We start from the raw sequence: 21,450 nt of genomic DNA on the forward strand, positions 1-21,450 counted from the left end.
GACTGCACTGTATATTTGGATCCCAAATTTTATGTCATTAGAAATGATGCCATTTCAGGACCTTTCATGCTTTTTCTGTGATTGGGTTTTGCATGTACTACCTAATTTCCCAAGAGAAATTTCTAGAATAATGAATTGTGGCATAAATATTGCAGGACAGCTGAAGTTTATTTCTGATTATACATTTGTAAAATAGTTCCTATAGAAACAGTGATGTCACACTAGAACCCAAAGAATATGCTGACATAAGCACAGAACAAAGCATGCAATTTGAAATAGAACTTGGGCTTATGTTATAAGGATAAAAATTATACATTTCCATTGCATTTTACATTTCTTCTGGAATTTTGTAAGTAGTTGTAAAGCTGTTTCCTCAATTCAATGAAATAAGGAACAAGAGTGGACTTCAACTTGATCCTAACCACATAAGTTTCAGTGGGACATATCAGTCATTGTTTTGACAATTGTTTTAAACATGATGACTAAATAATCTTCTGCCTCGTTTTCTGAAACCAGAATAGAGCATTCAGGAATCACTAGCAGATGAATATAGCAAAAAGAGTTGTCTCAAAATATGATCCCAGATTGCTCAAAGAGATAAGCAGGCTCAATTTAGGAACTTGTGTATATTAGGTGAGCTGCTGTGCTATGTTGATTCAAGAAAACTTCTGTAGTTTGTTGTCCAAAGATGTTTCCCATAAAGACAAGCTACAGTGCCAAGGATGGCTTGATAGAGATTTGTAATGTTATGCACACAGTATGAAGGGGAAAACCTTTTTGCCTTATCCTATTAAAGCCAAGGGTTGTTCAGTTAAACTTAATTGGATATTTCCTGATTATAGTAAGGTAAAGAGATGTCCTTTATACCATGTATAATGTCATAGTCAACAGCTACTGACTTTAATTGTTTTAAAAGGTTCAAGGCAGATTCATGAAATATAAGGCCATATTTGATGGCTGTATATCACTTCCATTACCAGAGTTAGTATTCTGAAAATCAGTTGTTGGAAACAGATAAAGAAGTGTTACCAGTATACTCGTATCCCTCTTATTAGCTTCCCAGCAGTATTTGGCTGACCATGGTGGGAACTGAATGTTCATTTAATAGAGCTTAATTTTTGTAGAGCTGTTGTATCTTCAGACTGTATCTTTCCGGTCTTCATCTAGATATTCCCTGTATCATCATAGCAAGGAACCATAGCCGAGACTTTGTTTTATGAATTAATATGAACCTTGGATTTTGGCTATTAAACTAGCAAGCAATGAATTTGAGTGAGATGGTCACAGCACTCATGATGTAACAAAGACCAGCAGAATGTTGTGTTGGCTGAATACCAAATTTGCAAAAAGGAAATCTCCTAATCCACATGAGGATAAACTGGATTACTAACACAGTTTTTGTAATTACATATTTCAAAACCCTTTTGCCTTCTAAAATGCTTTGCCAGCAACTATACATAAATACACCTGTGAAGCTGAGAGGGAAGGAAAAGAAAGCCAACATTTTTGTATAGTAGGCCCACTTGTTACACAAGCTTCTTAAATACTGTTTCATTTATGCATAAAGAACTTCGAATACAACAGATTGACTTTGGAGAATCTAGTAATGCCCAGAGAAATGTTCTGTCCATGCCTCCAGCACAGTTCTATAATAAACACGCCAGAAGTTCCACCACAGGGCAAGAGGGCACAATATGGATTTCATCCATATAGATGCAATCAAGAGTTTGGAAAAATTATTCAGGGCAACAATTAATTACTAGTGGTTTAAAAATATCACTTTCCAAGCTATTATCTAGGTGTCGTTTTTATCACAGAAATCTAATGTGTGATACAGACTCAAATTAGGTGCATCTCAATAAATTGATTTTTCCATGAATTCGGTAGTTTGGTCTCCTTGGTCTCTGTAAAGCAGGAGCGAAAGAAAATACACTAAGCCAGAAGAGGCCAGAATCCAAGGTAAAGTCACAGTGTTTATTTGCACATACTGTATATGGAAGAATAAAGGAGAAGTTCTATAGGGCAGGTAACCATTCTGAGGAAAGATAGACAGAGGAAAAGGATATATCTGGAAGAAGGCTGGATGAGTGAATATTGTTGTCCAAGCTTAACAGCAAAAAGAAACCACATTTTGTTTGTTTGTTATGCACAGATACATCAATCCTTAACAATGTTTTCATGAGGATAGAATTCAAAAACATGGCCATGTTAGTGTGGAATAATCAATATGAAAAAAGATTGTATAGCATCTTATAGACTAACTGAAGAGACGAACGTGGTAGCATTAACTTTTATAGGTTAAATCCACGTCCTCAGATGCATATTTCTATATACTTTCTTATTGTTTGGTAGAACTGTTGTTAGTGTTTTCAGTTTTTCCCCCACTAAATCTTTCAGTTCTTGCAGTTTTGACTCGCCATAATTTTCTTTTGAACTTTATTCCAGACCTGTTCGTTTTTTCCCTTTGTACAAAGTTTGCTTGTATTTCTTTGCTCAGGATTTTACTTATCAGCATTCAATGAAGAATCAATTGGTGTGTTGTTCTTTCTTAATTGAATGTAATATGACCATATTTTACTAGTGTGTTTGATAGTTCAGATTCTGAAAACCCACTCTAGAAGTGTATCCTGGTTACTTCCTTGTAATGAGTGTAGAAGTGCAAACTTCAAAAGCCTAAAAATATTGCTGGGTGACAGAATGCCCCTTTGGCCTGTCATACTTTGTAAACTGGTTCATCTTGGAGTCTTGCTAGTTTTCACAAATGTGCTGACTAACACTTGCAATTTGAGACACAAGTAAGAAAGGTCATTTTGTTGGATCAGTTGATCCTAGTATCGCAGGATATATTATTGATGCTTCTGCTGACTTTTGCAAATGTAGTCTCATTTGCAAGCAGCACTGAAGCACTAGACTTAAAAATCTTGTGGGTTGCTTCTGATCTTAGCGTCCGGTCTCTGTTCTGCAGTCCAAAGGGAAAGGGGAGAAATATGAGGTTGAATCTTTGTGTATTATGTTTGATGAGATTATCAGGGACTTCCTGTTGTAGCCTCCGAGAAGCCTCCTACTCTGCAATTAAGAACAAGTCATTTATAGAGTTTACATATTTGCCCTGAAATCTTATGAAATGAGCTTGTGTACCCTAATTATAACATAACTACTTTAGAAAACTGACAGATCTCTACTGAAAAGAGAAAAAAATACAGTATTAAAGCTGAACCATAAACAAACATCCAGTGTGAACCAGGGGTAAGACTAAGAAAAATTTGTTTTGCCCAAACAGGGCTCCAATCTGAATAGAAAGCCTTTATGGTCTTTCTAGTTGACAAGAGCCGTGGCCAGCCTAGGTCTAAAAAAGACACTGATATATGGGAGAATCTGTAACAGATAAATGAGGTGTCTCGCCACATCAGGCGGGTGTGCACAAAACCAAGGGGAAACAGTTTTTGTCTAACATTTATATCTATGGGGTTGTTGTATGTTTTCCGGGCTGTATGGCCATGTTCTAGAAGTATTCTCTCCTGACGTTTCGCCCACATCTATGGCAGGCATCCTCAGAGGTTGTGAAGTATGGAGAAACTCAGCAAGGAAGGTTTATATATATATCTGTTTATATATATCTATTGTGAGTGCCATTGGATCGCCGACTTACAACCTGGCAAAATTTCTGGCTACACAGCTACAAACCCATATTGGGCTCACTGCACACTATATCAAGGACTCAACACACTTCATAGAAAAGATCAGCAACCTCAAGCTAAGCACCAAGGACATCCTGATCAGCTTCGATGTGGTGTTCCTATTTACTAAGGTCCCAGTAGCTGACACCCTCACACTAATCAAGCAAAACTTCCCAGAAGACATCACAGCCCTGTTTGTCTCACCACTAGTTACTTTCAGTGGGACAATGGATTCTATGAACAGAAAGATGGAGTGGCCATGGGGAGCCCTCTCAGCCCAGTAGTAGCAAATTTCTATGTGGAACACTTTGAAAAACAAGCCCTAGTAACAGTGCCAAAAAAGCCAACTGTATGGTTCAGATATGTTGATGACACCTTTACCATTTGGAGCCACGGGGAAGAGGAACTCAGCAAGTTCCTGGACTACCTCAACAGCATCCACCCAAACATCCAATTCACCATAGAAAAGGAAAAGGAAGGAAAACTGCCATTTCAAGATGTTCAGGTCATCCGCAAACCCAATCGACAATTGGGCCACACAGTTTACAGAAAACCTACACACAAAATTAATACCTTCATAAAAACTCCAACCATCACCCAAGTCAAAAAAAGAAGCACAATCAAAGCCCAGACAGACCGTGCACAAAGAATCTGCGAACCTCACCTCCAAGGTGAACTAAACCACCTAAACTGGGCTCTACAGGCCAATGGATATTCCACCATGGACATCAGAACATCTGTAAGGCCAAGAGCAAGCCAGGAGAGTAAAGACAAAGATGCACCCAGAGGAAAGGTGTTCTTACCATACATCAAGGGAACCACTGACCACATAGGCAAACTGATGAAGAAACACAACCTACAAACTATCTACAGACCCACAAAGAAAGTCCAACAAATGCTACGGTCAGCGAAGGACAAGAGGGATCCTCTCACCTCTGCAGGAGTCTACCATATACCATGCAGCTGTGGCCAAGTCTACATAGGGACCACCAAACGCAATGCCCAAACACGAGTCAAAGAACATGAAAGGCACTGCAGACTAACTCAACCAGAGAAATCAGCCATAGCAGAGCACCTGATGAACCAACCTGGACACAGTATACAGCCGCCCTGAGTCCCCCCGGGTGAGAAGGGCGGGGTATAAATGATTGAAATAAATAAATAAATAAATATTTGAGAACACAGAAATGCTTGACCACTCCAACAACTATCATGTCAGACTACACAGAGAAGCCATTGAAATTCACAAGCATGTGGACAACTTCAACAGAAAGGAGGAAACCATGAAAATGAATAAAATCTGGCTACCAGTATTAAAAAACTCAAAAATCAGAACAGTAAATAACAAGCAACAAATAACAAGACATGGGAACTAGGGGCAGCTAACAAAGGATGCCCCCAGGCAGAAAGTAGCCTAGATGAAGCCATTCAATGCAAATTAGGGTGATTAACTGCAACATTCACGCTGGCTTTCAACTGACAAGGGTTCTTCCCTCACCCTGGACTTCCCACAGATATATATATAAATAAACTTTCCTTGCTGAGTTTCTCCATACCTCACAACCTCTGAGGATGCCTGTCATAGATGTGGGTGAAACGTCAGGAGAGAATACTTCTAGAACATGGCCATACAAAACATACAACAACCCTGTGATCCCAGCCATGAAAGCCTTCGACAACACATTTATATCTGTATCTAGAAATACAGTAGAGTCTCACTTATCCAACATAAACGAGCCGGCAGAACGTTGGATAAGCGAATATGTTGGATAATAAAGAGGAATTAAGGAAAAGCCTATTACACATCAAATTAGGTTATTATTTTACAAATTAAGCACCAAAACATCATGTTTAACAAAAATTTGACAGAAAAAGTAGTTCAATACGCAGTAATGCTATGTAGTAATTACTGTATTAATGAATTTAGCACCAAAATATCACATTGACTACAAAAATGTGTTGGATAATCCAGAACGTTGGATAAGCGAGTGTTGGATAAGTGAGACTCTACTGTATATAGTAGCCTGTTACATAGCTCAGCACAGTAATTCTGGTTTAAAGAATTTTAAGAAGGGAAGTGTGTAATAGATGCTAAAAAAAAATGCAGTAATTGACTGCATGATATTTCTTGGCATGCTCTCCTAATGATGCTAGGTTGCAATTCATTTAATCGCTTACCATTTGCTATATTGGTTCCCCTGATGGGAGTTGCAGTCAAACAGCATTTCCCATTGGTAGCCTGAGTAAAAGAGAATCTAAGTGACAATTTAAAAAAATACTAATAAAATTTCTTATAGTATTTACATTTGTTCTAGTATTTACATGAAAACTATGTCAAACAGTATTTTAAAAACAAAGAAAGTATTACTGTTAGTGCACCTATGGAAAAGTTAATCATTCTCTACAATCTGATTTATCTTACTTGTTTTTAATAAGCAATGTGGAAGTGAGAATTTCTCCAGAGGTCAAGTTTATCTTGTTTATAAGTGAAATTTGTTGTGTCTTTTAGCAGGCACTGCAAGTTAGTCAGGGTCAGAATATGGAAAGTTTTGAAAAATCTAGATTTCATGTCCAGTACAAGGTTTTTGAAACTTGCCTTTGCACTTTTCCCTCTATTTTCTTCAGTAATTGTTCCAAATCTTTGCTATTTTCAGCTAGAAATAAGGTGTCATCTGCATAACTTAATATGCTGATATTCATTACTGCAGTGTTCGTGCATTCTTCCTCTACATCTCAACCTGCTTTACATATGATGTTCATCATATTAGATAAACAGCTAGGGTGATAAATTGCAGTTTTGCCTGACCAAGCATTCAATTTCTCCATATTATGTTCTGACTGTAGCTTCTTGTCCCAAATACAGTTCTTATGGTCTACAAACACAATCAGAGGCCCATAAAGCACAGGGTAATTTTGGGGGGGATTCTTTGTTGTGTGGTACCAACCAGCACATGTTTGCAGTATGATCCCTAGTGCCGCTTCCTTTCTTAAACCCAACTTTGGCATCTGGCTTTTTGTGCTCCATGTATGATAAAAGTGTTTTGTTTTAGACTTTTTAGTGTGACTTTGTTTTCAGGGGAAGTTAATGCTATGGTCCTGTGGTTACTGCCATCCCTTGGATATCTCCAATCTGTGTGCCATTCTTTCATTTCATATTTGTTGACAAGTTTTTATCACTGTAGCTTGCAGCAGCTCTATTGTCATGCTATCTCTTCTTGGTTATTTATTTCTCCCAAGTGTTCTGAGTGCAGCTTTTACATCCATTTCTAATTTGTTGTTGTTGTTGAGGATATGCCACTCTTGATTCCAATATTGTTGAACTACTACTTATTATTATTATTTATAGACTGCCAAAATTTTGGCATTGGCCTTATGCTTGCATGCAAAGACCAAAGGTGATGCTTCTAATATACCTGTGTTTGTATAATGACTGTCATTTAAGGTAGTTATAATAAAATTAAAACATGCCAACATCTTTTTTAGGTAGATAGTTGGACTTATCTTTAAAAAGATACAATTTTCTAGAATGTACAGCATTGTTTTTTTCATTTCATTCTGTTCTGCTTTCTGAAATTTCCTCAGTTTTCATGTGGAAAGCATTTCAAATGCCTGTCTCTGACCATTCTTAATTTCAAACCTGTGATTGCAATTAGAATTATTATAGATAGTAATCATAATTTACTTCCTCTTGATTAAGTTCCTCTCTGTGAATATGCTGAGCACCCATGATGTATTGGCAAAGCTATACTGTTATTCCCAGCTAATGGCACATTAGAAAGTGTAGCTAGTTACTAAGATTAAAATAATGTTTAAAGTAGGATTTTACTTTCCTCATAAGGACTTTTCTCTTGTTATAGCATTTCCAATCAGAATGCCTGTTCATTGGAGAGCTGAGGTTCTGTTGTTGATTTCCCAACTGATCAGCTGTAGATATGACAGGCTGGATTGTTGTGCTGTGCCTTCCTGACATACGTCACAGGCATCGGGTTTTGTTGCTCAGGGATTAGTCAGATTGCTTTTGGAGACGCCCTCAGCTGCACCTTGTGCTCCTATATTAGTGTTTACGTAGCAAGAGGAATTTTCTTTTGGCTGCAGCAGCTGCTTCAGCAAGGCCATCTGGTAAGTTGTAATAGAGCTATTGCTTACAAGCTGTGGTTGTCATCTTTATGGTGTTTTGTCTTATTTTGATGTTAGCTGCAGATTCTGTTTTTAAATGCTGTTCAGTCCTTCGGTGACTGAATTGAGAGGTGGATTGCTCCTTGTTTGGCAGAGCTTATACCTTAATAAGTATGCATGGGATTGTCGATTTAGATTGCATTTTAGTGCACACTTCCATGGAGTAAACTCCACTGAACATAATACGATTTTGTATTTGAGTTCTAATGAGCAAGATTGTTCTGCAGGTATTTTAAAGTGTGGATCAGAAGGGGGGAATAGCTTTGTGGGTTGATCTGAGCTACTGAGAACTGTTTATGCATCAAAATATATGTAGGTAATTCTGGAATTATTCAAGATAAATCTCTGTGTATAGCATATTTGTACACGCAACTACTTAGATTTGAATAATGTGGCAGGCCATTTCTTAAGGGGTTTGCTTGGTTTTTGTTGGCAGCCTGTATGCAAGTCCTGCATCTCTGGAGTCTGCTTGTGACCTGTGTTGTTGCAGTAGGAAAGAATCAAGAACAGAAGAAGAAAGAGTGCCCTAAGCTCAGCGCACAGGTACTCTCTCTTTTTATATATATCTTCAAAGCACAAAGAAAAACTCTGATCACACATTTTCAAAAATGACCAGAAATTATACTTCAGCCCTTTTTCCTTTTTGTTAAGTGTTGCAAATCCAAAGTTCAAGACAGCTGTTAAAGTCTAGACAATTTTGTAACACCAAAAAAGTTGAGACCAAGGCATTTAATATGGCAATTATTTAAGGAAAAGGCTCAAAAAGACTTGGCAAACTTCTGTTTCCTTTGAAATACCTTTTAGTCTTTTCCTTCTTTCATGTACATAAAGCATATCCAGAATTATTTTTGCATAGTTTGCATCCAATCCATTCAGAATTCAGTTTGAATGACATTTCTGTCGATTGCATCATGCAATCAATTGAAAACAATTAAATGTTGCTGAGTGTTGCCGTTTTTTGTGTGTGTGTGTTGTGTATCAATAACTTGCAAATAACATGTTAGTGACTGCAGGCAATATAAAATGACGGACTTTATTTTTTTTTTCTCGTGTTAATACAGTTTAAAGCCATTTTGATACAACTGGATGTTATCTAAAATAGGTTCTGCTGCTCCATGTAAAATAGGTTCTGCTGCTCTCAGTATTATTTGATCCCTTGCTCTTCTTTTGGTAGTTTTGGTTCAAAAATTAAATTATGACATAGTTGGAAGCATTTGTAACTATTAGAGCTCAGCAAATTAAAACTATTACAATTTGCATGTGTAAAAATATGTAAAAGGTGGGAAAGAACTACTATCCATTTATCAAATACTGCCATCATATTGAAAAACCTTCATGCTGCAAGCAGGCATTGTATTAACGTACATCCTTTAAATTACAGAGGTTTATGGTTTTGAACACTGAGTATTATTACGATTTTAATGTTCTTTACATTTATTTGTAAGAAATGTTTTCCATGAGTTAAATGATAAGTGCATTTAGTAGTTTTGTTTTACTCTTGCAACTCATTCCTATCCCATGCGGAAACTGTGATAGTACAAATCATCTGGGGTAGATTGAGATCTATTAAGAGTTGCTAGTATAAGCAAGTGGAGGAAGACATTGTTTGCAGCCAGGGCCATAGACAGAAAAAACTCAAATCCCCATGAGGGTCTACTGAAGTTTATCAGTTAAAATTCATGAGTAAATCAGGTTTCTTTTTAAAACCTGAATTTGGGGGAGGAGGTGAATCCCTTCCCCCTCCCTGGCTACAGCCCTGTTCCCAGTAACCAGCAGCTGTAAACTGGGAGCTGGGGTGTTGGTACCAGGAGATCCTCTAAACCAGTAGTTCTCAACCTGTGGGTCCCCAGATGTTTTGGCCTTCAACTCCCAGAAATCCTAACAGCTGGTAAACTGACTGGAATTTCTGGGAGTTGTAGGTAAAAACACCTGGGGAACCACAGGTTGAGAACGAGAATGTGAACAAGGTGCTCGGGGAGGCGAGGGCTACCACATGCATCCTAGACCCCTGCCCATCCTGGCTGGTGAGAGAAGCCAGAGGGGGATTGACCGCGTGGGTGAAGGTGGTGGTGAATGCCTCCCTTCGGGAAGGCATTGTTCCAACAAGCCTTAAATTGGCTGTGATCAAACTGCTGTTGAAGAAGCCATCACTGGACCCCACTCAATTGGACAACTATCGGCCTATCTCCAATCTCCCCTTTTTGGGCAAGGTTGTGGAATATGTGGTGGCCGCGCAACTCCAGGCATTCTTGGTTGATACTGATTTTCTAGATCCGGCACAGTCTGGCTTCAGGCCGGGACATGGTACCGAGACAGCCTTGGTCGCCTTAGTCGATGATCTACACCGGGAACTGGACAGAGGGAGTGTGTCCCTGCTGGTTCTGCTGGACCTCTCAGCAGCCTCCGATACCGTCGATCACGGTATCCTTCTGGGGCGTCTCGCCAGGATGGGTCTCGGAGGTACTGTTCTGCAGTGGCTCTGGTCCTTTCTGGAGGGCCGCACCCAGATGGTGTCACTGGGGGACACCTGCTCAGCCCCACAACCATTGTCTTGTGGGGTCCCACAGGGTTCAATACTGTCCCCCATGTTGTTTAACATCTACATGAAGCCACTGGGAGAGATCATCCGGCGTTTCGGGGTGAGATGTCATCTGTACGCAGATGATGTCCAGCTCTGTCACTCCTTCCCACCTGTCACTAAGGAGGCTGTTCAGGTCCCGAACCAGTGTCTGGCCGCTGTGTCGGACTGGGTGAGGGCCAACAATTTGAAATTGAATCCAGACAAGACAGAGGTCCTCCTGGTCCGTCGCAAGGCTGAACAGGGAATAGGGTTAACAGCCTGTGTTGGACGGGGTCTCACTCCCCCTGAAGACACAGGTTCGCAGTCTGGGTGTGATCCTGGACTCATCGCTGAGCCTGGAGCCCCAGGTCTCGGCGGTGGCCAGGGGAGCATTCGCACAACTCAGCCTTGTGCGCCAGCTGCGCCCGTTCCTTGGGAGGTCTGACTTGGCCACGGTGGTCCATGCTCTGGTTACATCCCGCTTGGATTACTGCAACGCGCTCTACATGGGGCTGCCTTTGAAGACGGCCCAGAAGCTCCAGCTAGTACAACGGGCAGCAGCCAGGTTAATAACGGGAGCGGCCTACAGGCAGCGTACTACCCCCCTGTTAAGCCAGCTCCATTGGCTGCCGATATGCTACCGAGCCCAATTCAAAGTGCTGGTTTTGACCTACAACGCCCTAAACGGCTCCGGTCCAATTTACCTATCCGAACGTATCTCCTCCTATGAGCCCATAAGAACTTTAAGCGGAGTTCTGGGGAGGCCCTGCTCTCGATCCCACCTGCTTCACAGGCTTGGCTGGTGGGGATGAGAGACGGCCTTCTCGGTGGTGGCTCCTTGGCTGTGGAACTCCCTCCCCAGTGACATCCGGCAGGCTCCTTCCCTTCTAGGGTTCAGAAAAAAACTAAAGACAGGGCTATGTGCTCCAGCGTTCAATGAATGAACTTTCGAGCTTGACACAGTCGGTTTTTAAGATTCTGGATTAACAAGGTCTAGTGAACAAAAGGACATTACCTCAGTGCATGGTAATGTTTTATTACTGTATTTTGGTTTTTATGATGTTTTAAATGTTTTTAGTTTTTAATGCCTTTTATATTGTATTGTCGATGTGATAGTACTGTGTTGCCAATTTGTAAACCACCCTGAGTCCCCCAGGGGAGAAGGGCGGGGTAGAAATACCGGAAATAAATAAATAAATAAAAACCGTTGCTGTAATCCTTAGAGCACAAGTGTCTGCTGTAGTTCTGAGCTAAAGAAACCCTTTGTTTATGGAGGGCCCTTCTCCCCAGGTGAAACTACCAATGCATTACAAAGGGCACATCTTGCATTGCAGTTAGAAGAGTTAAGAGCACAATCCTGTCTGATTCTCTATAACCCAGAACTCTTCAACTACACTGCAGAATTGTAAACCATGTAACATATTGTGTTGCGTACCTTCAAGTCATTTCCAACCTATGACAACCCTAAGACAAGTCTATTACAGGCATTTCTTAGCAAGGTTTCTTCAGGGCATATGGGTTCTTTTGTTGTCCTCTGCAGTTTTAGAGGCCTCTGCTACACTGTCCTATATCCCAGGATCTGGCCCCTGATTAACAGATTTAAACTGGATTATATGAGTCTCCACTGCCAGATAATCTGGGATAAGAAGATAATCTGGGATAAGAAGATAATCTGGGATCAGATCCTGGGATATACGGGCAGTGTGGAAGGGGACGGAGAGCAATTTGCCCAATTTCACCCACTGGATTTCCATGGCTAAACCCTGATCTTCAAAATTGTAATCCCACAGTCAAATCACCATATTATGCTGTTTCTCTTTGTAACATTAATTTGATGCCATATTTATATTAACATTGTCACACATTACAAATGCAACTACTAATTATTACCTACCACAATCAGTGCTTCCTGCAATTCCTTCAGTTTTGATGTAGTTTGTGTAGGAGATACTGTCATTCCTATCTTTCAGGTAGAAAGATTTTTTTAAGTTAGTAAAAAGCTTTCTGAGAAGGGATTCTGCCAGAAGTAGAAAATAGATTTCGTATAGAATACAGGTCAAGTTAGTTCTTTCTTATGAGGCATTTAAAATGGTTCTTCACACGAGGAAACATTAATAAACAGATTATAGACTTGGCAAAGCAAGTGAGAACTTTATATGTACCAGAAGTGTACTCTTACATGGCTCTCTGTTTATATCTATGACTGCTATGTTGTTTGTCCTTCACTGGGAGTCTTTTTCAAGGCATTTCAAAACTGTCCTGTTAGCGCAATGTCAATCCTTCCCTGTAGATAATGGTAGTTAGTGTTATGCTTTTAACTCGTGCTCAACCAAATACACAGCCTATTATGGCATTATTATTATTAGTTACCCACCTCTTCTCATTCTCAAGGCAGGGCACAACACAGTAAAAATACAGCTATGAATGCAACCTGTTTCATATAGAAAGACATTGCCCTATTGTCAATGGTACTCTGTTGCATAAACTTGTTCCTTCAGCCTATAAATTCATGAAATACAAAGTATGAACATTTGCTCTGGTGAGAGGTAATCTATGGACCTGTTGGGATAGAACTGGAAAGATATGTTTTTAAATATCCTTGTACCACAAAGAGATAAGTTTCCGTATATTTCTAATCTACACTTCTGATTTAGATAATCTTATGCTGACACATTGGTCTTTTTGAGATGTGTTACTGATTGACTTTTTAACAGAAGTTGCCACACTGTGAACATGCTGCCTGGACGAGTAATGCAAAGGATGGCAATTAGTCCAAGTAATACTTCCTAGTATATCATTTTTTCTTTCCAGTTTTCACTATATATAGATATTGTGTGAAATTATAGATATTGTGTGAAATGTCACACAGTGTAACCTATATTGGACATATTTCATAGTTAATTTTTATTATCAGCTAGAGTTAACTTAAAATTCTGAAGTTGCATTTTGAGAACTTAGCTCATTAGCCATATGTTGGAATCACAGGCATCTTAAAGGGCCAGACTTAAAAGTGACTTCAAAACAGAGTTTAATGAAACAAAAGGAAAAGGACGCAGGGATACTTAAATGCAGTTCCACTGGTCAAAACTCAAAAACCCAAACCAGACCTGGTCCAAAAGGTAAACAGAAATGTAATCCAGATTAACTGGATACAAAGAGCAACAAGTCAAACAAAGTGCTCTAAGGCAAAGCAAAAAAGGCACAGTACACAAATGGTTAACAAAGGGAGTTGCAAGAAGAGAAGCATCGTCAGCCGAAGTCCAAGGTCGAAGCAGGAGAAATCCAAAACAGCGTTGCTCCAGTGTCCGCAGAAGCAGCGTCTTTAGCCGAACCGGTTCAGGTCCAAACTGCAGATCCGAGTCCAACACCGAACATGAAACAGGCAGCAGCAAGACTACAAGAAACTTTCCCAATACACAGCACCCAGCACACAAACACACATCAACACCTTGCCTTCTACAAAGACTCCTCATCCCTGAACCCACTTTTATCTACAAATCACCATCAGAAGATGAACTGACCACCGCCCCATCACCATCCCCCGCAACTGCTCACAGCCCTTCCCGTGAATTCCCTTGACTCTCCCTTCAATTCCTCCATCTCCTGTCAAGACTTAGATCCCCCCAAGAATCAGTTGGATCCCCTGATTGCCAGTCTTCACTCCCAGAGAAAAGTTGTTGGTGCCTCACAAATAGCTTGCATTTCTCTTATCTTAGTCCAATCCATAGTGTCTCCTTCTTCTCCTTCACTCATTGACCCATCATCCCCAGACTCTTCATCTGTAGGTGCTGTAAGTATATCCCGAATCCTCTTTCTCTGCTGCTCATCATCAGATTCCTGCTCCCGAGTAACCCCTTTTCCCCTTCTGGCACCCATACTACTGTTTGTAATGTTACTCACAGGCTCTACTACAACACCATGCTTAGTTGAGTTTTTACTACAGCAAAAGATCAGGTTTTTATAACAACATAGCCCTGGCTCACTCATAGATATTTTTGAATAACTTCATCATCCATTAATAACTCTTCTTTGTTTTTTGCCTGCTTCTTCCTTTTGCATCTTTTCTGTGGAAAACCATAAAAGAATGAAATATATAATAGCTGTATAGAATTTTCTCACTACCTGTGTGAAGAGCCCAGGATCTTGTGGCATCTTGAACTAACATATTATTTGGCATAACCTTTTGTTGACCCTGGTTCATTTAGTGTGTCATGAAAGATTATTTCCATAATCTCTTAATGATAGTCAACTCTAAAGAATATTTAAACAATGATGATTTCATTTTTATATTTAAAATATTCAATTTATCCTGCTGTTACTTTCTAATTGTTCTTCTGCTGTATATTGAAGATATATTCATACACATATGAATGAATCTTTGTCTACCTTATCTTTTGTAATACATCCCACTGAATATTTGAATTTTAACTGACATGGTTTGTTAGGTTTAAGCCTGAAAATGAATGTGCTGCAATATATTTCAGAAGATAGCCCACATAGACGACTGTCTGTAATGTGAAAGTGCAGTCTTCCTTCTCCTTAATGTAGAGGTGGATTTTTATATTGGAGTCGAGAAAATAAATAATAATTTATCCCAGGTCTTAAGTGAAGTTCATACTAGTCAACAAAGTTTCCAGTTGTTTCTTGATGCAAGTGATCAGGGAAGGGTTTGTTCAAAACTCTGTCTCTTACATTTAACTTCTGAAACCTTTTGTAACAACTTGAAACAGAAATTTGGGAAAGAGAAATAAAAACGATGTTGGGGGACACAGAATCTTACTTAACATGTCCTAGCCATGTAACCTGTCCTTAACCATGCCTATTCAGGTCCACAGTCTCTCATTCCTTACTCAGAAAAACAGGCATTGTATCTCAGATGTTTTCTTGTATTCTGAAATTCAATCCATGGGGGAAAAGTGACCAAATACTATGGCTGGGATCATTAAATAAATTGTCATGTTTTAAATAAGAGCTCTAACTCCAACACTGCATTAATATAAAAATATTTACATTCCTTAAAACTGATGAAATGAATTCAGTTTCAATTCTCCACCAGCCATTCAAATTTTAAAGCTGGTGAAAAGCTTGCTTATTCATGAATTAGATAAGAAAAACTTAGATTATTTCATTTACAAAACTATGCTTTGTCTCTCCTTGAGGAATTTCAACTAATAAAGAACCAGCTAGGCAAGTGTAAACTTAGTGTCCAATGTATTCCTTACAGCCTCTGAATGCACTTAATATTAATTCATTTACTGCACCCAGGATATTTTCATGCCTATGTCAAATGTCGTTATGTACAATCATTTGATGCGCTGATTTAAGACTGAGAGCGAATAGGTTAATGGGTTCATTACTGTCCAAGTAAGATGTTTGGCATCCTTCCTAAAGGATATTGTCATGTGATGTCATTTTAGTACACTATTCCAAATGTATTCATTCTAAAAGAATGTCCATTACCTAAGTGTCAGGTTATAAAATAATTGAGTGGCTGCTTTGTACAACATCAACTTAATTAATGTTTAGTTAATCCTTTCCCAGGCTAACTGCCACTTTAAAGATGCTCTCATTGTGTCTCACAGCGTCTTTCATGAAGCCACGTGGATCTTGTCTATAAGCTTTGAATTCTGAATCTCATTGCCCTCTACAGTTTGTGCCATCAGTATTGAATTCCTGCTTTCCCCTAAATCTGTCTTATAGTTCTTCAGGGTATCTGTATAAATTGATTCCTATAGCTGTCATAATAATCATGAATAGTCTCAGAGAAGTAATTATGGAGAGGTATGCTTGGACATGTAATAAATTTTGTGTTGGGAAATGCTTTTTATTACATTTTAGGAGCATGTTCAAGAGCCATGATAAGGCTTAGGACACTCATTTTGTAGCAACCAACTTGATAACAGCAGAAGTGACATTGCACATAGTAACCTCTCCAGTTGCAAGCTACTTATATTTATATTACAGAATAGACTGAAAAAACCTGAGAAGTGCTCAGAAGAACTTATGAGAAGGTTAGGTTAACATGCCTATCATTTTTAGTGTCTGAACATCCGATGTGCTCCATTTATTCCTCTGAGTTAGAATATGATTTCTTTTAATGCACATATATCTTCTTTTGCTAGCTTTTCCTGCATACTAGCAATCCAAAATCTAAAAGGAACATTCCTCTTGTTTTGTTTTTCCTAGATGCCAGAATTCCAGAAGAAAACCGTCCATATCAAGGACCCAGGAAGGGTGGAAGAAATTATCTGTGGCCTCATCAAGGGAGGAGCTACTAAACTTCAGGTAAAGCACAAAACATATTTGTAGAACTGAAAGACTAATCTTAGCTGTTAATTAAGATTTAAGAACAAAAACATTTACTAATGCTTATTATTAACTTTTTTAAAATATCCACACACAGAGAACACAAGTCAATTGTATCTGTTGTATGAATTATGGCACTGCAGTTATATGAGCTCTGTTGGAAGAGGACAAATTATAGCAGCAAGGAAAAGTTTAGAAGCTACAGAATAACTTACACTGTGGCTAATCAGCTATGGTTTACTAAAACAAACCAGTTCTACAAATTAAGGTTCAGAGTTTGATCACTTTAGTAAACTTTAGTTTATTCAAACTAAGATGCAAAACTAGGGTGCAGTTAATTAAAACTGGTGTAATTTTTTTACACTTGGCTTTATGATCACCAGAGAAGAAGAGATCAAGGTACAGAGTCAAGGTTCAGAAAGAGTTATCCTCATAGATTTAACACCAATATTGCATTAGCTTGCTTTTTGAAATGATGGGTATAAGATACAATATTTAATAGAAGGCAAAAAATGTGAACGATTTGAAGAGAAACCAGAGTATTCATGACTAATAATGTGTTCTTCATCTTTTTGCAGATAATTACAGACTTTGATATGACGTTGAGTAGATTTTCTCACAATGGTAAAAGATGTCCAACATGCCATAGTGAGTACTGTTCATTGCTTATAAAAAGATCTGTTTCATCAAAATTAGACATGCAGCCCATTTACCTAGGAGAAAGCATTTAATTCAAAATAAGCTTTTTGTTAGACTTGTGTAGGATAGCTCTGCTAATCGACTTAGGGTGTTTTTAAATAGATAATATTTGATCTAATAAAGTTTCTCCTTTTTCTCTCTACTTAACATTAATCTTAGAAATGTTTGCGTTGTATTACTTAGCTCATATGTTACACTGTATCACTAAGTGCTTCCTTTGCATTTTATTATTTAGCTTATATGTTACACTGTATCACTAATTTCTACCTTTGCATTTTATTACTTAGCTCATATGTTACACTGTGTCACTAACGGTTCGCCATTTATGAAAAAATTAATAATCCCTATTCATTTTCAGGAGTTTCCTATTTGAAAGATTCTTATTAAATGAAGGATGCTGGAAAAATTTATACTGAAAAGCTCATTTAGATTCCTTTCCTAGTGCATAACTTTATATAACTCCTAGATTTTATTATTTTAATTGTTATTTTTAAATTATCTTTTATACCAGGCCTGCACAATTTGTGGCCTTTCAGGTGTTTTAAACTTCAGCTCCCAGGATTCCTAACCATCCGACAACCTGGGAGTCTGAGTCCCAAACTCCTGGAGGGGCCACAGTTTGTGCAGGCCTGGTTTAAACAATAGTGGTATTTATGTTTTGAATAGTTTAAAACTATACAGAATGAGGATGAGCTGGAATGCTCTATTGCTTGCTCAAACAAAGTTTCTAATAATAATTTTCTAAATATCTTTCAGATATCATTGACAACTGTAAACTCATAACAGATGAAAGTCGCAAAAAGGTAATCCTAAAACTGGAACTGAGTTGAGTGGTTAGTTTCTTTGGAATTCTGTTATCAATTATTGTGAATGAATAATTTGCTGGAGCTCTTTTTAGAATTGCCTCACGGCATACCTATTTAGATTTTGTGGTGATTTATATTTTCTTATTTTTCTTTTATTTTTCTTTGTGTATCTGCATCTCTATGAATAACCATCTCTCTATATCTGGTCTCATACGTCTGAATAAGCAGACTCAAATATAGAAAAGCTTGTGCCACAATAATTTTGCTAGTCATTATGATGCCATAAGTCACGGTTGCCATTTTTGTCACTTTTATTCTATGTATTGTTATTATGTTAGCTTAATTTTGGAACTATAAAACAGAAAGCTTAAGTGAAACGTATTTCATGTAACAACTGTTGTTTTCCTGATTTTGACTTTAACTCTAACATAGAGTAGTGGGTAGGTGAATTTTCATCAATGTGATGCATTGCCACTTTACCAAAATCCAGGAATTGTCTGTTCTGTACATGGTAAAATATGGTATTTCATCGCATAATAGTCGCACTTTCCCTTTTTTGTTAAAAAGGGGGTGTAACTATTACATGAAGAAATTTTATTTTTTCTTTGTGTACTCTGTGAATGCACACTAGTGGAGAGACTGCGCCTGCACGGGCTCCAACGAAAACTTCGGAGCTAAAACTTTTGAATTCTGGCGGTAACCCCACCCCTCTCCCCGGAGGGCATAAAAGGCCGCCCTCGGTGCCCGCTCTCCAGTTCCTTTTTTCTGCCGCAGAAGCTCACATCAGACTCTTCGTTTCTTGCCTATGTCAACTACGCGCTTTAAACGCTGCACTCAATGTGCCGCTAAGATTTCTGATTCCAATGGCTACGCCAAGTGCCTTCTCTGTCTTGGTGAAAGTCACGTTGTCGGTTCCTGTCGAATCTGCCTGGCCTTTACAGCCCAAGCAAGGAGAAACAGGGCTGCCAGGCTCAGGGCAGCTATTTACAAAAAATCCCTTGCTCCTGAATCCGCTGCCTCGACCTTGATGGCGGCAAGACCTGGAAAGGCCTCATCCGTTTCCTCCAAGGCCTCCAAGACCTCGAAGGCCACAAAATCTGCAAAACCTTACACGGTAACTATGGTGACCGTTTCGACCCAGTCGGGTAAGGTCGGCCCTTCCTCGACATCGAGCTCCCTGGCTTCAGCAGTGTCGACCCGATCTCACGTGGCCTCACCGCCATCGACTTCTGCAATGAAAATCGCTTTTAAGAGGGCCCAGCAGGAATCTCGCCGAGCCCAATCCGACTCGGCAGCAGTTTGCCCTATCCTGCTGACACTGGGGAAATCCATGAGGGCTCCATCTAAACAGCCCCTGGCGAAGAAGCACATGACCCAGTACTCATCTTCCTCCACCTCTTCTAGGAGAGATGTTCCCTCATCCTCTGCCGCCTCTTCAAGCAGATTGTCTCCGATTCAACCAGCACAACGATTACGCTCGACCTCTCAGTCCCCGCCTCGTCGGTCGTCTGAGAGCGAGACCCAAGTTTCACCTGATTGCTCGACCAATAGGGTGGTCAGAGCCCCTCAGCCTCTTATCCAGCGCCGGCAAGCCCGCCAAGAGCTCTTTCCCCCTCCTCAGACTCCTGAAAGGGGAAGACAGACGACCCATCTTGCTCGGGCTTCTCAGGCCTCGGCCTCCAAGGATCATCAGCTGCAGAACTGTTGCTGCTCTTAAGGCAATACCTCCTCCAGAGACTGTGCTTTCCTCTCCTCCCCGGTCCCCTCAAGGGGCTGAGGAGGATGAGCTCGACGCTGAACTTCCGGAGTCGATACTCTCGGCCTCGGTCGTCTCCTTGGGACTTGATCTCTCTCCTCCCCATGATGCTTATGAAGTTGACCCGCCTTCACCCACGGACAACATCCGTGCCTTCTCGGACCAGATGGTAAGCATGGCAGACGCCTTGGGGATGGAGATTAAACAAACTTCGAAGGCTGTAACCGATCCCATTTTTAAGAGGGTCCAAGCTCCAGCTCCTCCAGCCATGCTCCTTCCTTTCCTTCCTTATTTGTTGGATGTCATCCAGGCCTCCTGGAAAACCCCATCCTCGATACCTCCCACCTCGAAAAAGATCAAGGTATGGTATCGTATGGATGATGAAACCCTGGAGTGGCTAAAGCATCACCCTGACCCGAACTCAATGGTGGTCAAGGCTTCTCACTCTTCGGGCCGGCAGTTCAACTCACCGGCCGATAGAGAAGGAAAAAGATTTGATGCAGTAGGTCAAAAACTATTCCGAAGCTCTCCTTCTTTGCTGAATGGCAAATTATGGAGCTTGTATGGGGACGTATCAGCAAATTCTGTGGGAGAAGGCCCAGCCCTTCTTTGTGAAGCTTTCTGATGAGGATCGCTCAGTCCTCTCTACCCTCCAGCAGGAGGCAGACTCTTTGGCCCACCATCAAATTCAAATGGCCACGCATACCGGTGATATGGCCGGCAAAATGATCGTTCACGCGGTGGCCATTCGTCGACACTCTTGATTGAGGTCTTCTGGCTTGTCCTCATCCTCTCTACAGGTGATCAAGAACTTACCCTTCGATGCCCTTGGCCTCTTCAATGCGGGGACTGATGACAAACTGAAATCAAATCATGATTTTAAGATCCTCGCCTCTAAGTGTGGAACCGATCAGCCACACACTCAGCGCACTCGTTGGTTCCCTCAACGGTACCGACGCTTCCCACCTCAGTCCTTTCGGCACCAGGGCTTCAGACGCTCCTCCAGCTCTAGCCAGCAGCGCCAACAACAGCCCCGCCGCCAACACCAGGTCCCGAAGGATAGGGGACGAGGAGCTGCTACCGTCACTCACACCCAGCGTCGAGCCTGACGTCCTATCCCTAGGTACAGTTTCCATCTCCGATACCGCTGCAGCCGTCACGCTGCCACCAAGCTTTACACCACACCGCCCTCCTTGTCACTTCTGAGATTGACTAGCTCCCTTCTACCACGAATGGGCGTCTATCACCTCGGATGCCTGGGTTCTCCGTATTGTCCAGGACGGATATGCCTTGGAATTTGAGGAGCTTCCCTCTATGGGCCGGGTCCTTCATACCGACCCCTTGCCGGAAATCTGCGCCGAGGTCGATTCTCTCCTCGCCAAAGGGGCCATACAGCCGTCTCCTTCCTAGCAGGACCCTCGAAGTTTTTTCTTGAGATACTTCACGGTCCCCAAAAGGGGTGGAGGACTT

The 21,450-nt window shown here is 40.4% G+C and overlaps 1 protein-coding gene across 5 annotated transcripts in view; it reads left to right on the forward strand.

The window, feature by feature from the left end:
- The window catches only part of nt5c3a (5'-nucleotidase, cytosolic IIIA), a 41,842-nt gene that overhangs the window by 9,327 nt on the left and 11,065 nt on the right, over window positions 1–21,450 (forward strand). Inside the window, exons 1-5 of one of the 5 annotated variants that reach the window (XM_062984297.1) lie at window positions 259–349; window positions 8,290–8,396; window positions 16,600–16,698; window positions 17,298–17,367; window positions 18,175–18,221. In XM_062984297.1, the coding sequence (XP_062840367.1) occupies window positions 8,295–8,396; window positions 16,600–16,698; window positions 17,298–17,367; window positions 18,175–18,221 (318 nt within the window). In that variant the 5' untranslated portion in view covers window positions 259–349; window positions 8,290–8,294. Of the gene's footprint in view, window positions 1–258; window positions 350–7,650; window positions 7,797–8,289; window positions 8,397–16,599; window positions 16,699–17,297; window positions 17,368–18,174; window positions 18,222–21,450 lie in introns of those variants that run through there. The other 4 variants (XM_003222259.4, XM_008112833.3, XM_008112834.3 and 1 more) reach the window with 4 other exon arrangements.

This window comes from Anolis carolinensis, chromosome 6 (assembly GCF_035594765.1).
Source record: "Anolis carolinensis isolate JA03-04 chromosome 6, rAnoCar3.1.pri, whole genome shotgun sequence".
Lineage (NCBI taxonomy): Eukaryota > Metazoa > Chordata > Lepidosauria > Squamata > Dactyloidae > Anolis > Anolis carolinensis.